This window comes from Durio zibethinus, chromosome 21 (genome assembly GCF_047325235.1).
Source record: "Durio zibethinus cultivar Kanyao isolate XHJ-2024 chromosome 21, ASM4732523v1, whole genome shotgun sequence".
Classification (NCBI taxonomy): Eukaryota; Viridiplantae; Streptophyta; class Magnoliopsida; order Malvales; family Malvaceae; genus Durio; species Durio zibethinus.
Genome location: NC_143182.1, coordinates 8,040,962 through 8,056,796, shown reverse-complemented (window position 1 = coordinate 8,056,796; position 15,835 = coordinate 8,040,962). Strand labels below are relative to the sequence as shown.

Here is a 15,835-nt window from a genome sequence, read left to right as displayed (position 1 = left end):
CAAAATATTTGAATCGAATTGATTTTGAAAAAAATTAAGAAAAAAGTATTGTCTTTAATGTATTTATATTAAAATTAAATTTTTTATAAAATTAAAATTTATTTTTTTTAATTTTAAAAGTTAAAAAAATTAAAAATATAATTTTAAAATTTAAAAAATAAATATAAATTTTTTTAAAAAATAAAATTTTAGAACATTACCGAAAAAAAAAAGACAAAAAAGTATTAAATTATGGATAATACTTGTAAATTTATGTTATTTAGAAAAATCAATTACCTAATAAATTATGGAATAATGTAGATTAATATAAAAGAAACATTTTCAAATATATAAAAGCAAAGTACTATTTTTTTCTCATTTATTTTCTTTACGTTTTCCCTCAAACCTTAATATTGATAATGAGTCTTTTTTTCTATCAATTGTTGCCAATGTAATAAAATAATGAATTATCTCACAAATTTAAAAAAAAAAACTAATGCTTAAAGTCAAAAAGGTTATGGGCCCGGCTTACAAAATCCGGGTCAGTGATAGTCCACCAAGAAATAAATATCATCGATTTGAGTGGAAAATACGTAAGGCTTTATTTAGAGCTTTTGTCAATTTCTCTAAACTGAAAAAAAAAAAAAATCATTTCATTTTTGTTTTCTGGAATTTCATGTTCTTCTGAAAAGCTTTGTTTCATCAATGGCTACTCAAGGGCAAGTCATTACTTGTAAAGGTACTCTCTTTATCTCCTCGTTTTCGTTTTATGATGATGCGTTCGCTAGTTGTCTTGAAACCCTAATAATTATAATGTGTGCGGTTGCGTTTGTGAAGCGGCGGTGGCTTATGAACCGAACAAGCCGCTGGTCATTGAGGATGTTCAGGTGGCTCCACCGCAAGCCGGTGAGGTTCGGATCAAGGTTCTTTTCACTGCTCTCTGCCACACTGATGCCTACACTTGGAGCGGAAAGGTGTTTCCTTTTCCATTTTCTATATCTCAGTTGCTTTCTTAGTATAATAAAATCGAGAGGGCATTTCATTTTCTCTCTCTCTATATATATATATATATTTGTTTTGGAATATTAGCAGCATCAGTTGTTTTATCTTAAAAAGGAACTTTTGAAAATGAAACAAAAGAAATGGATTATTTAGCTCTTTCTATCCCAACAAACGCCGCTCTTTCCCTAGGGAATGGGTTTCTGCTTCAAAATGCTATGCAAACAGGATTATTAAAGGAAGAAAGAAAAATTGGAAATTCAATGCTAAATGGGAGCATTTATCTTACTCTATATTTTTGCTTCAAAGCATGAAAGATATGTGTATAATGTTGTTCTACGTTGATTTCACTGCTTTTTGGTAATGATAAATTATAGTGCAATACTATTGATAAGAACATAATTTTTTTTCTTTTTATTCTTTTGGGTATGCTCTTGTAGTGATTATGATAACGCATAGTCTAGTCTGGTTCAAGTTTTTTTTTTTTTTCCTTCCTGTTTGGATATTTTCTAACCAGCTGTTTAATTATGACGTCTAACATGCTTGATTTTCCTTTTCAGGATCCTGAGGGTCTATTCCCATGCATTCTTGGACATGAGGCTGCTGGGTATGTTCTTTCCTATTAGTTCTTATAGTTTATGAGCCACTTGATTGCTAAAGAGGGAGGTTTGTTTGAATTTTTGAGTGCAGGATTGTAGAAAGTGTTGGTGAAGGTGTAACTGAAGTTCAACCAGGTGATCATGTGATTCCTTGTTACCAGGCAGAGTGTAGAGAATGCAAGTTCTGCAAATCAGGAAAGACAAACCTATGTGGCAAAGTTAGGACAGCCACCGGAGCTGGAGTGATGATGAATGATCGCAAGAGCCGTTTCTCAATAAATGGAAAACTAATCTACCACTTCATGGGCACTTCAACGTTTAGCCAGTACACCGTTGTACATGATGTTAGTGTTGCAAAGATTGATCCACAAGCTCCTTTGGACAAAGTATGCCTTCTTGGTTGTGGTGTTCCAACTGGTAAGGGATTTTTTAAGTTTCTCTTTACTTCAGGAATCTGTAATTCCGTACATTATCATCTAAATGATAGCAATTGCATTTTTTATTTGACAGTGTATATATATTTGGTTTATGATTGTGTATACTGCAGCTTTTGCACAAACCTTCATATTTATATATAGTTTGTGTTGGATAGGACTTGGAGCAGTATGGAACACAGCCAAAGTTGAACCAGGGTCTATTGTTGCTATTTTTGGCCTTGGGACTGTTGGTCTTGCAGTAAGTATCAAATATGCATCTTACATGCTAGAAAATTTTTTTTACTGTTTATTAGGAACTTCTATGTCTGTTTTAAACTCTCTTTTCAAAGTGTTTTTTATTGCCACAGTTCTCTTTGTGGTGCCAGTCTGCTAGATGTTAAATTGTTTATGTTATCTTTGAATGCAATGTTGCAGGTTGCAGAGGGTGCAAAATCAGCTGGTGCTTCAAGAATAATTGGCATAGATATTGACAGTAAAAAGTTTGATGTAGGTTAGTAATTTACCAAATAATGCTTAGAAAGCAAACCATTTGGTAAATATTAATATGAAATATTCAGTTAATATTCTGTGTAAAGTGAGCAATGGGGATAAATTGCAAGAAAATGAGTGGATATTGTTTTGCTTATCTTTCTTTGTAATAAATCTATATCACTTATAACTTCTATTTGATTATTCTTTTTTCCTTTTGGTGAATTGCAACTTGCAGCAAAGAATTTTGGAGTTACAGAGTTTGTGAATCCAAAGGACTATGATAAACCAATTCAACAGGTCCTTGTTGATCTCACGGATGGTGGCGTTGATTACAGTTTTGAATGCATTGGAAATGTTTCTGTCATGAGGGCCGCTTTGGAATGCTGTCACAAGGTGAGTGGTGCCTGAATTTATAGAGCATTAATGATTGCGTAAATGGGAGATCACTTTTAATGCACCTGAAAACCTTTCAGGGCTGGGGAACATCAGTTATTGTAGGTGTTGCAGCATCAGGTCAGGAGATATCTACTCGACCTTTCCAATTGGTGACTGGTCGCGTTTGGAAAGGGACTGCTTTTGGTGGTTTCAAGAGCCGTTCACAGGTGCCTTGGCTTGTGGACAAGTACATGAAGAAGGTAAATGCAGTTTGTGTGCATTCTATATTTAACCCTGTTGTGTCCGCATTATTTTCTTATAACTTCCATTGCAGGAAATCAAAATTGATGAGTATATTACCCACAATTTGACTGTCGGAGAGATTAACAAGGCATTTGACCTGATGCATGAAGGGGGTTGCCTCCGATGTGTGCTTAAGATGCATGAATGACACTACATGCGTGAACCAAAGGGGTGATCTGTGAAGAGCTCCATGCCCATCCTCTGGAACCGGGCATGTACTTTATTACCATCTTATAAATAGAGACTGGAATGTGTTGGAACAAACTGCTTTTAAAGCCTAGTTTTTCAACCTTGAGTGAATGTTTGCTTTACCATATTAAAAGAGAACCTGATGCATGAATAAAATAATTGAGCACTAAATCATCTGCATTATGGTGTCCATGAGTATCAAACGTCAATGTTTCCAATTTTTGGTTTTTCACCTGTGCAAGGACTCTTGATCTCTGTTCCATGTTTTGCTTTGAAAATGTTGAATAATTCCCATTTCATTCAAACCCTTCCTTTTTTTTGTGTTGAAACTTGAAAGTATTGACTAATTGTCTTTTCACTTTTGGGTGAATATCTGACTGGACCTTCACAGCGACATGCACGCATAAATGTCGATTACTTTCCTAAACAATGGGGTAGAAAATTGATCAGCAAAAATTTAGTCAAAGATTCTCTTTTTGGAATATTCCTCAATGAACAGAACAGAATTTGCGTTGCATAGAGTTAAATGCAAAGCGGCCGTTAGAACCCGGTACGTTTTTATGGAAAAACATTATCACAGTTGAAATTCGTATTGTTGGTTTGCTTGGTTCGATTCCTCCGAACTAAAAAATAGCACTAAGGAATCCCAATTTCCTGCAATTCTTAACTGTTTACAGTACAGAATCTAACTTGAGAAAGATTTTGAACGTAGGATCACCAGGAATCTTCTCACTGCAAAACCAAATTCCAGCCCGGAATCCCAGATCTTCCTCTCCATATGCATCTCTTTCCAAGCTAATACCAAAACCTGTAGCACAACACGTTGGCATCTTTCTCTGTCTATAACTCCCAATGGACTCGCTCGGTTGCTCTGCCAGTGACCTACGCCCTCTACTAGGTAGTGTTGCCAATGCCACTGCCGTGGCAGAGTACATATGTAGCCGTTTTGATGCGGTTTCTAACGAGTTCATCGACACTGGCTATGCCGTGGACAACAGCTACATTCTGTTCTCCACGTACCTTGTCTTTGCCATGCAGCTTGGTTTCGCCATGCTATGTGCTCGCTCTGTACGTGCCAAGAACACCATGAATATCATGCTTACCAATGTTCTTGATGCTGCTGGTGGTGGTCTATTTTATTATCTCTTTGGTTTTGCATTGGCATTTGGGGCACCATCAAATGGCTTCATTGGACAGCATTTCTTTGGCCTGAGTAGATTCCCTACCCCGTCTTTTGATTATGGCTATTTCTTGTTTGAATGGGCGTTTGCTATTGCTGCTGCTGGGATCACCAGTGGCTCGATAGCAGAGAGAACTCAGTTTGTCGCTTATTTGATTTACTAGTCTTTCTTGACTGGTTTGGTTTACCCTTATTGTATCACACTGGTTCTGGTCTGCTGATGGCTGGGGGAGCCCTACTAGATCTGATAATCTCTTATTTGGATCCGGGGTTATTGATTTTGCTGGCTCTGGACGGGTTCACTTGGTAGGTGCTATTGTCACGAATCGAGACTTAAGCTTCGAATCTAAACGATTTTAGGATCTAAATATTCATTCATCTGACGTTTCAAATCAACCTGACCGTCACAGTTTATACTCTTGTGAGGTATTATTCGCTCTGATCCTCCCCGGCCTCACAGTTTTATCTTACAAAAGGTGCCTTACAAGAAAGAGGTTGTGTGGATCTTTTTATATCCAATGACCTTCTTATTATATTCGATGTGGGATTCAGGACTCTTCTTTAGGTCCGTAAGGACCGTAACATTCTCTCCTACTCAACCTCGTGATGCCCTCGTCATGGAGGCTGGCTACCCTGCCTACCTCCTTCAAAGTGCTTGGCGTGGATCGAACGGTTTAGGGCTGGCTCTAATACCACTTGTCACGGGTCGAGACTTAAGCTTCGAACTAGCGCAGCTCCGAGACCTGAGCATCTATTCATCCTGCGTCTCAGATCAGCCTGATCATCACAGTTCACACCCTTGTGAGGTATTGTTCGCTCTGATCTCACGATTTTGTCCTACAAAAAACGTCTTACAAGAAAAAGGTGGTGTAAACTCTTTTATACTCCAGTGAATCTCTTATTATGTTCGATATGAGATTCATACGAGATTCATGACTCTTTCTTATGTTTGTGATACTATTGCAGGCCTATGGGTGCATTGATTAAAAGTCCACGTATTGGTCCACGTATGGGCCGCTTTGATCATTCTGGAAAAGCTATATCTCTACGCGGACACAGCGGTACATTGGTTGTCCTAGGCACATTTCTGCTATGGTTTGGATGGTATGGATTCAACCCAGGTTCATTTTTCAATATCTTGAAAGCTTACGGCAAAAGTGGATCCTCTTATGGACAATGGAGTGCTGTTGGTAGAACAGCTGTGACCACATCTCTTGCCGGTTGTAGTGCTGCTTTGACAACTCTCTTTGCAAATAGATTACTTGCTGGCCACTGGAATGTCACTGATGTTTGGTGGGTTTGCAGCAATAACTGGTGGCTGCTCTGTTGTTGACCCTTGGGCAGCAGTGCTTTGTGGTTTTGTTGCCGCTTGGTTTCTAATTGGATTCAACAAGCTTGCGGAGAAATTCCATTATGATGACCCTTTGGAGGCAGCACAGCTTCAGGGAAGATGTGGTTCATGGGGAATAATATTCACAGCATTGTTTGCAGAAGAGAAGTATGTGAAAGAGGTTTATCCAGGACAACCTGGAAGGCCTTATGGCTTGTTGATGGGACTTGGAGCAAGGCTCCTTGCAGCACATCTCGTGCAGATTTTGGCGATTGTCTTGGGTGACTGTCACAATGGGAACACTATTTTTCATTCTGCATAAGTTGAATCTATTGAGGGTTACCCCAGATGAGAAGATAGCTGGAATTGATTTGACAAGCCACGGTGGTCAGGCTTATGAATATAATAATGATCATGAAAATGATGCAAACAAGCCACCACTAGGATTTTAGGGACGCAATTAGTTTAATCAATGGTTGTTCTAGTTGATTGATACTTGATTTAATAGGATAAGCCAGCTAAGTGTTAGTTGTAAAGCTATTGAGAGGTCCGATTCTAAGGTTTTAGAATGAAGAAAAAGAATTATGGGTGATAATCTGTTATAGTCATTAGATGTGCCACTGTTATCTGTAGGAAACTGATAATTAATTGACAAAGGCTTCAGAATCATCTATTTCTCCTTGTTCATGAAGAATCAAATCTTCGAGTTATTTCTTGGATGCAAAATGTTTCTTCAAACTGGGAAACAAAAGGGAAACAAAAGGAACTGATAATTGATTGAATATTCCATCAAACAGAAGAGTAGGAGATTCCAGGGTACTGGTAGTGTAGTTGTTGGGGATTCTATTTTTTTACAAGGTTAAAGGAGCCAAGAGCCCGGAGACTCCTGATTGCTGAAGAGTAGGAGATTCCAACGAACTTTTGTGTTTGTTATATAACAACTATGAAACAGCAACTAACTTACAAATGAAAACCCCTTAGAAAATAATACTTCAACCTTGTCTTTGCGGATGAACAGCTTGACTTAGCTTAACATACTCAAAGCTGCTTCTTAACGTCTAGAGTCCAAGCAACAGCTTCTGCAAATGAACGCCATTACCACTGTATAACAGAGTACGTAAAAACTGCTTGCTTTGACTCTCTCAAGATACAATAAGAACCAACGCTAACTGCCTAGCAGGTACATTCTATTTATACTGGAGGTGCCCATTTTCCAGCTCTGAAGTCTTTGTAAAAGCTGGATCTTTTTGAAACTACGTAAAAGACTGCAACAAGGAAATAAGACAAGGTAATTAAAGAAAACAAATAACGAAATAATTCCACTAGTTACAGAAAATGTGCATTTGTACTTATTCACAAAAAGATCATGATAAGCTGCTTGATTCGTTATGCATAGAATGGTAGAACGTTTTATAAAGACAAACCTGGTATCATTGGGACAATGAAGTTTTGTTCTTTCAATACATCATGAAGTGTTCTTTTTTCATTCACTTTGACCCATTTGAATGAACCTGGAGCATTAATCATTGGAACTTCAGATAAAAGTATTGTGGTATTGTGTAGTGTAACCAAAATTAATGAGAAAAGAGGTTTATTCCTTTTTCTAGGAATTAATATATTGAGCATATTCATCTTGGTAAGCACAGCTAATTCAGAGTTCACAAGCATGGGTAAGTCCAATTGCCAATCTAGGTCAGAGAAGATAAGTGCAATGCTATACAACCAAGTAGCTGCATGGTCATAGTGCAAAAGAATCCGCACATATTTGATGTTCTTGAATTTGTGATAATGAATGCAACCATAAATTGTACAGACAAGCAAAGTATTTACCACTCTACCCTGTAGCCAAATGGCACTGACATTATTCTCGAAGAGATGCCACTATTTTATACCAACTATTAAACCACCATTCCCAACAAATCATCTTTGAGAAATTGATATAAGAAAAATTAATTAAAAATAGGGAAGTAGAAACTAGGTCATGAACCTCATATTGTCATCAATCCTCCAGGTATAATAATAGATTGTCAGAAAATATAAAAAATAAAATTTGATAAAAACTTTTCCATCTTTGGATTAAAAAGAAACTGCATCAATAGCTACATAAAAAGGTGGTGATCATCCCATGCTGCCAACAAGTACAGTACAGCAATGTAACTTTTAAAATAATTTCAAAAAGGAAAAATTGGCCCTACGCTTCACCAATTTTACTCAAGCAACAGAAAGCTACCAAATAAAGCAACTAGCAAAGAAAAATTTTTATGTGAAAGGTAGTTTAGAAAACATTCGACCTGTAGAATTACCATAAGGAGAACCATCAGCTGCATCTTTTTCTTCCTCTCCAATGTTTTCCACATTAGCAGCTGCAGTTCCTTCTAGGAGATAATGGAGAATTTTGGTCTTAGACAGACTAACCCCAGAACCAGCCTGACAAAAATCAAGGATAAAAAAAATGAACACCAAGACTGCTAGGCTATGATAACAGCCTCCATGTCTTTGACTCCAGCAAACCACAGTGATTTTAATGCTCCTTTAGAATACTTTCATTAGATGCTTACCAATTTAACATTGAGTCAGTAGCTGTCTTAAGACAGCTATGGTACAATCTCTCTTTCGAAGAAAAGTTGCTACAGCCTACAAGTAGGCAATCAGGCATTTTGCTAAACTACTATATACTAGCCAATGACAGACACGGTAAATTTCATTAACCATTTTGAACCTAATATAAGATATCAATGCCAGCATGCTAAAATCAAATTTGTCCAATTCAATCCCTCGAGACTTGAATGCATCATAATTATTAATTCATTGTCAACAAAGACTTACCTCATAGTAGAGTTCAATAACTTCACGGGCATAATGGTTTTCTTTATCCCATGGTAAAAGTGGACAACTTTCTGAAAACATGTTTGAGAGTTAAGGATACTTACATAATGCATACAGAACAGAAGTTATTACAATCATTTGGCGAAACTAACAACCATTTTGATTTTTAAAGGTGAAAACAAAAAGGATATGATATCAAGATGAGCTGAAAACATGTCAGTTTCGCAGAAATCCTCTATAAAATCACTGGACATAACCTCCGCATAGAGTAGCAAAACAGGCCAATGAAGAATTCCATTTTTATCCAACACCGGCTTCCTTAGTCCGATAAGTTCTCTATACATTGCCCTCCCAAGCTTCAACCTTCGATCTTCTATAGCAGAAACAAGGTCCTAATCAAGCACAAAGCATATAAGACCCAAAGCACTTCATTTTTTTATTTTAATTAAGAGAAGGGGTTTTTGCAGAGTCCAATTATTGAAACCTTAGCCTCTACAAGAGCCTTGGATACTTGAGCTTCACGCTGTTCCTGTTCCAACTTCTTCAAATCAACCTGCTTTGCCAGTTTCTTTAACTCCTCATTACTTGGGTCTTTTTCAATTCCACTTTCACAATAAGACTTCGCCTCGGACAACAAATTCAACGACAGACACGCTTTGGCAGCTCGATAATACGCCTAAATAAAGATGTTCAAAAGTGACCCAAATCTTGAAAAACGTTCATTTTTCTGAAACACCAACCTAAAGAAAAAGGACAATAACTGAAAGTAGTAGTACCTTAACGTTTTCAGGGGAGAGTTTAATGGCATCTTGAGAGTCAGAGAGGGCACGGCGGTAATTTCCGAGAAGTAAATTTACATGAGCTCTATTTGAGAATAAAACGGAGGTGTCTGGGCCGTTTAGAGCATTCTGGTTGATGGCTCTACTGTAACAGTCGATCGCTTCTGGGTAATGCTTTTTTCCCTTTCTCACAAACTCGTTGCCTTTCTCCTGAAAGACCCAATTTTCGAAAGAATGATTTTAAACAAACAAGAAGGTAAAAAGTTATAGCTTTTCGAAGTTAAAGAGGACAAAGAGAAAAAACCTTGAGTTCGAGAGCAGCTGATTCTTTGAGGGCAGAAATGGCTTGAAGGTCAGCGATCTCACTTTCAGTTTTGGGTTCAGAGCCTGTTTCCATCCATAGCGCCATTTTATTGGCTTAACTGTTTTGCTGTTCGCTGGAAGGAGAGGTATGGAAAACAGAAAGTATGGTAATAGAATTGTCGAGAAGGAAGAAAGAAAGAAACTTGAGAAATGCCACTTTTTTTTTTAAATGTAAATCGAGTCCTAAGCCGCTTCCTTTTAAAACCCAGCTTGATCTCACACTTTACGTAGATTTCGTAAATTTTGTATTTACGCTGTATATAAAAATTACATATTATAATTTATTTTAAATTTAAAAATATAAAATATATATTTAATTTTATTAAATTTTATATAAATTTTAATTTATATTATTTTTTAATATTTTTATATTATTTTTTATATCTTATTATCATCTCGTATTTTAAATTATTAGTTTAATATTGAAAAGATTGGTCAATGAAATTGTAAAATTAAAATCAATAGTATATATGTTCGGATTATAAAATAGTGATTGAGATGAAAAAAAAAGTTAAAATATTATATTAAAGTTTTTATAAATATATTTATACAATTATATATTAGTTCTATGTTTGTATTTTGTATTTATAACGTTATAACTATTTATTTATATATAATTAATTTTATGTATAAATATATTTATTTATGTATATACTTATGTATTTGTTTATTATGTATTTACCACTTAAACATCATATTAAGATGTAATTTGCATGTAATATACTTTGATTTTGAACTGGTCTCCACCCCGCAAATGACAAACCTGAGTTGAATGGCGATAGAGCTGTAAGTGCCTCGTGTAGGAAAAAAAAACATCAGGAAAGCATGGAAAACTTTGAAACCCTGACATTCTCATAAAGGAAATTTGCTAATAAGAATCATTTGCAATAATCTGGTGCTTTTGGATTCATAATTATTGAAAGTTGGGCAACAAGCAGCTTCTGTACAACATCATTCAGCCCGTCTCTTTTTATACAATTGTACACCATCGAAGCTTCTATAATACAATTTCAAAACCAAAATCCTACAACCTAGCAACCTATCTCTCACTTCTCTTTCAAGGTTCATGGCACAAGGACCGGATTTACCTGTTTAGAATGCACAGGCAATGCTGATCAGCTATGCACGAGTTAGACGATCCCAAGAGGTGTCAATATCAAAGAAAAACATAACAGTATCAAAAGATACATCACCAGGCAAACATTGGATTAAGCTCTGCAGTAAATGAACCTTCAGGAACAGACTGGTCATCAAAAAGGAAGCTCTCAAGATCATTGTAATATGATTTATCTCCATCATTTACCTCCTTCAATTGTTCTTTCTCATTTGTGGACCCTGCTGTTTGAAGCTGTAAATAATCGACAAAAGATTGTTGATTGTTTTGACCAATGTTGACCAAATTAAAGTCATAATCTGAAAAACCATAATCTGTTGCAGGCTGATTTTGAAACTGAAGGTGATTGGCAGCTTGATGTACGTTTGACTGAGGAACAGGCTGATTGTATGCTGAGGATTGGGTGGGTGCTGAGTTTGTAATGACGCTGTCCACGCTAGGCTGTGAGGAGCTCTGATGTGTATATGTCCCTAAATTTGTGCCAGAACAAATATTTGGCCAGCCAATGGGATTTGAATTCCTTTCATTTGATATTGCAACTGGAGCAGGATTTTGTTGATTCTGGGATGCATGAACAAAAGTAATATTTTCTGATGGCATGTATGCAGCGTGGTTCATTGCTGAGGTAACTTGAATCTCAAGTCTTTTGGACATTGTGTTGGAAGAGACAAATTGGGAACCCAAGTTACTAATCTTAATGCCTCGATCTCTTCGAATTACAGTATTATGCACGCCTAGCAACTGCTGTGAAACTGAACGTGGCTGCATTATGCTTTTATTTAAAACAGGTCGGCTACCCAGACTTGGGTTATATGGATTCCCATATCTGGAGGAGGAAGAACAAGCCCGAATAATGGATGGCTTTGGGACATGATTTTGAGGCATGCAGTTCTGAGCAGCTCGAGTTGGAGTTAGCCCAGAAACTTGATTTTGCATTGTGGACCAAATAATGTCACAACTTGGATCTTGGTTAAGTTGGGGCAGTGCAGTAGAGTGAGAAGTGACAGGAGCATTCGCAACTTCTATTGGAACATTTCCTACAAGCCTGAAGTTCTTCCGCAGAGCCTTCCACATCTGCTCTTTATCAGTGGCATGACAATGATCAGTATTACAGCTATCTGAGCCCCAAAAACGACATGGTGCTCGCGTGTCGCAAACAAAGCAATGGCACTGCAATTTCAAAAGGACATTCATTGTTTGCATTTGAAATGCATGCTAAATTTATGAGCACCCAACTCTGAAACAGTGGAGCAATCGACCATCTCAAAAGTAAAAAGTTCCAAGTAATTTTTTTCAAAAAATTAACATATTTACCAGTTCACAGTGCTGTTTGTGTGAGGTAGAACTGAAAGGAAATTTAGCACAATCATGACGTGGATGGGGGAAATCTCTACATGCAATCTGCAACCAGATCAAAGAGAAAAATGAGATACCTATCAGAAATATGATGCCCAGGAGATAAGAGTCTTGAATGTGTATAAAGCAAAAGGAAAAAGAGTAGGTTCAACATTAAATATAAACAAGAAAGAAGTTATGCAACCAGTATGCAAACGCCCCTAAGATCACCTCAGCTCCCATATATCCCATAATAGAAAACTTAAAACTCTAAGCCTCATTAACTTTCAATCTTTTGAGATTTCAGCAAAAAGATTGAACCATTTGGTCTACTTCAATATCAATCAAAAAGGTATATCACGCTCTTAAGATCGCCCAAGCACAAAGATAGGTCCTTTTAGTTCTCTGACACCACATTTTTTCTTGCAGCAAGTTCAACCCTGTAATATTTGCCTTCAGGAAAAACTACTGATCTTCACATCTCCTCTTTCTCCAAAAATTAGTGATCTAGCTCTTGCAAGAGGGAAGGACTAGGGCACATTTTCTCACTGCACCAGATGATAATGCTTTTCAAAGGCCCAATCCTCACTTTGCTGTCCAAGTTAAAATTTATAACACAACACACTGATGAACCCATATGGAAGGTGCTTCAACAAGTTGAAAAAGTGAATAAATGCATATCACATCTCTAAACGACATAAACATTTAAAATGCTGGAGCTAGAACACATACTAGAAAAATCCAGAACTACAGTGAGACGCAAAAAATATTCAAGAAATAAAAAAAAAAAAAAACTATTAATCAATTTTAACGATCAATGTTCAGAACCCAGAAATCTCAATAACCATTTTGTAATATTAACCAATCCTAAAACTCAACACCAAACGAAGCCTTCCTTCTCATGGCAAGGACATAGAGATCGCGAAATCACCATATCCACAATATATATTAAGAACCAATAATTTTGTTTTTTCTCTTACCCTGTTTAGCAGACACCAATCACAAAATTCACTGGGAACTACTGGAAACCACATAGAAACCGCTTGTTTTATTTTCAGCAACAAAACATTGAAAAAAAAATTACAACAAAATTTTATTAAGTATAAATTTACCTGCCCCTTTTGGCCGACAATAAGCAACTCATCGGAATCCTCTCGGGGATCATTAACATCCGACAACGCCTTATCCGGGTCACATTCCAAAACGACACAATCATCATCATCCTCATCAACAACCTTCCTGATCGATGAGTTCGATGACTTTGACTTCCTAATAGGGTTGACCTCCCCCACCACCACCACCTCATCAGGATCGTCGAATCCCTTATCAACGGCTTGCAAAACTTCCGATAACCAATCGTAGTCGTCCCCTTTGGGCTCCTCCCAAGCCAACGCCGCCTCATCGTCGTCGGAGCTTATATCGAAAACGACTGGATACGACTCCATCAAAAAATAAATAACAAAAAACTTAGGCTTTCTAAAAACAAATAAATTATAGAAACTTCTTATTTATGGGAATTGTGGAGATAGATACTGTAATATGGAAAAGACAGAAAAGGAGAAATCAAAAGGAAAATCAGGGGTTGAATCCATGAAGAATTGAGAATTATTTGGGGATTTTGGGGTTTCTTTAATTTTTTTTTTGGATGGTATAATACAAGTGAAAGATAAAAGGAGAAAGGGAAAGTTCTAAGGTTTAGGCAGCCGATTTTTAGAAAGTTTAATGTGGAAACGTTAGGGTTCTTAAGATTGCTGATTAGATTGGAAATTTTTTTGGTTTTTGGGTGAGACTTTGGGGAAAAATAAAGCAGAGAAGTGAGCTTAACTGAAAATTTGGAAATTGAAGGTGCAAATATAATCAGAAAATAAGTTGGAAATTGGGCGTTTTGATATTACCATAAGCAAAAAGGACAAAGAGGGGTATAATTGGGATTTTAAAGTAGTGAGCACGACATGGGCAGGTTCTGTTGCGGACTGCCTCTCGCGATAATATAGTGATGGGATGGGAATTAACGGAAAAAAGGTAGAATCGGAAAGCTATCGTTGAGACTTTTGGGTCTTTCGTTGGACTTGGGGGGTTAATTTCGTGCTTAGACCAAACTCGGTTTAGCCGTTTAAAAGTTGCAGTTGCTTACTTTTGTTTTTCTTTTAAATGACTAACCTAATTCAAAATTCACCAATTATTCATGATTCGAATCTTGATTAATGGATGAGATTTCTTTTTTTTTTTTTTTTTATCGAAGTAGAGATAAACCCCTAAGATTTTAGAGAAAAAAATACTTGTTTTGAAAAATAAAAATTACATATATAAATATATATTTTTTTACAACATACATAAACATATAAAATTTATTACATTAATGTTTATTTGAATAATTTTTTAAATGACACGCTAAAATAATTTTTTTTAAATTGTAGAATAACTCCCTTTAATTACAAATTAAGAAATTTAAATTTATTTAAACATTAAAATTATTTAAAATATAATTGAAAAGCAAATCAATTTAAAAATATGTTTTTAAAATAAAAATATAATTTTTTAGATTTATTCAAATACTTTAACAATCATTTTTATTGAAATTTGAATCAATAAAAATTTATCTTTTAAAAATTTTACATAAAACATTGACAATTCAAATAACTTTTCATATTAAATTTTTAAATAATAAAATCATCAAAATATTATATTCATTTTAACTCTAATTATCAAATTTTTTATTTCAAACACATGCAAAAATTTTGATTTCATCTTTATCGCTTATTATATATTTTTTTATTTAAAATTTATCTATCAAATCATAATAATAATTCAAAATTTCTTTTACAAATTTAAAACTAAATATAATGCGTTATATCAAATTTTTAATTTTTGGTTTGTTACTTTTTTCAGAGTATATACTATTATTATTTCAACATTTTTTTGTTGTTTACAACCTTTTTTCCTAGATATATTTCATTACTATCATAATTTCGTTCTTCTAACAAATAATATCTTTTCATATATCTCATAATATTTTTCATATTTTGTAAAGCAATTTGATTAATATTACAAAAGTGAAAATATGTTAATATTTTTTTATTATTTAATTCATCATTTAATAATATATATGTTTTTTTAATATATAATTTATTTCACTTGATATAATTTTATAAATGTATAAATATTACTGTAAATAAAAATAATCTAAATGGAAGACATATCATTTTCTCCTTACTTTTTTAAAAAACTTTTTTTTTTCAAGTTAGTATATATGGATTATATATATATTATAATTTTTGAAAATTTGAATATAATTTTAGAAAAAAACTAATTTGTATGCATATACCGATATTAAAATGATAAAGTTAATTCATGCATTACATATATCATAATTTATTTTAAGAATAGTTTAATATTATTGCCAATGTTAACAAGTTCATATTTTATGTTTTTCTTAAAATTTTGTTTTGATTTATTTTAATTTATTAGTTTTTTAAAATTCTAATTCATTGAATTTTAAAATATATTTTGATAAAATACTTTTGTCAACATAGATTTAAAACAGGGCTTTAAATTT

The 15,835-nt window shown here is 34.9% G+C and overlaps 2 protein-coding genes and 2 pseudogenes across 6 annotated transcripts; 2 read left to right on the top strand and 2 right to left on the bottom strand.

The window, feature by feature from the left end:
• The first annotated feature begins 572 nt into the window (after positions 1-572).
• LOC111305357 (alcohol dehydrogenase class-3-like) lies at positions 573-3,532 on the top strand. Of its 2 annotated transcripts, none has more exons than XM_022902819.2 (9): positions 573-718; positions 817-953; positions 1,539-1,585; positions 1,669-1,994; positions 2,170-2,252; positions 2,429-2,504; positions 2,721-2,878; positions 2,959-3,120; positions 3,195-3,532. In XM_022902819.2, the coding sequence occupies exons 1-9, from the start codon at positions 685-687 to the stop codon at positions 3,309-3,311; spliced, it is 1,140 nt and encodes a 379-aa protein (XP_022758554.2). In that variant the 5' UTR covers positions 573-684; the 3' UTR covers positions 3,312-3,532. The 2 variants fall into 2 exon arrangements, with proteins under 2 accessions (XP_022758554.2, XP_089606795.1); XM_089750669.1 differs by having other exon boundaries at positions 2,125-2,252.
• Positions 3,533-4,075: 543 nt separating this feature from the next.
• On the top strand, positions 4,076-6,456 carry LOC111305355 (ammonium transporter 1 member 4-like; annotated as a pseudogene).
• A 158-nt stretch (positions 6,457-6,614) lies between these two features.
• Positions 6,615-10,013, bottom strand: TPR2 (Tetratricopeptide repeat (TPR)-like superfamily protein). 3 transcript variants are annotated; one of them, XR_016331487.1, is made up of 9 exons: positions 9,772-10,012; positions 9,465-9,677; positions 9,173-9,364; positions 8,881-9,080; positions 8,689-8,770; positions 8,154-8,289; positions 7,287-7,373; positions 6,997-7,127; positions 6,771-6,959 (listed from the first exon to the last, which is right to left on the bottom strand). XR_016331487.1 is itself a non-coding variant. In XM_089750672.1 (8 exons), exons 1-8 carry the CDS (start codon positions 9,874-9,876, stop codon positions 7,054-7,056), a joined length of 1,077 nt encoding a protein of 358 aa, XP_089606798.1. In that variant the 5' UTR covers positions 9,877-10,013; the 3' UTR covers positions 6,615-7,053. The 3 variants fall into 3 exon arrangements, 2 of the variants coding, with proteins under 2 accessions (XP_089606798.1, XP_089606796.1); XM_089750672.1 differs by having other exon boundaries at positions 6,615-7,127; positions 8,166-8,289; positions 9,772-10,013; XM_089750670.1 differs by having other exon boundaries at positions 6,615-7,127.
• A 698-nt stretch (positions 10,014-10,711) lies between these two features.
• LOC111305356 (RPM1 interacting protein 13-like) lies at positions 10,712-13,857 on the bottom strand (annotated as a pseudogene). Its single transcript, XR_016331486.1, has 3 exons — positions 13,392-13,857; positions 12,259-12,345; positions 10,712-12,114 (listed from the first exon to the last, which is right to left on the bottom strand). The product of XR_016331486.1 is annotated as an RPM1 interacting protein 13-like (transcript).
• Positions 13,858-15,835: the final 1,978 nt, after the last annotated feature.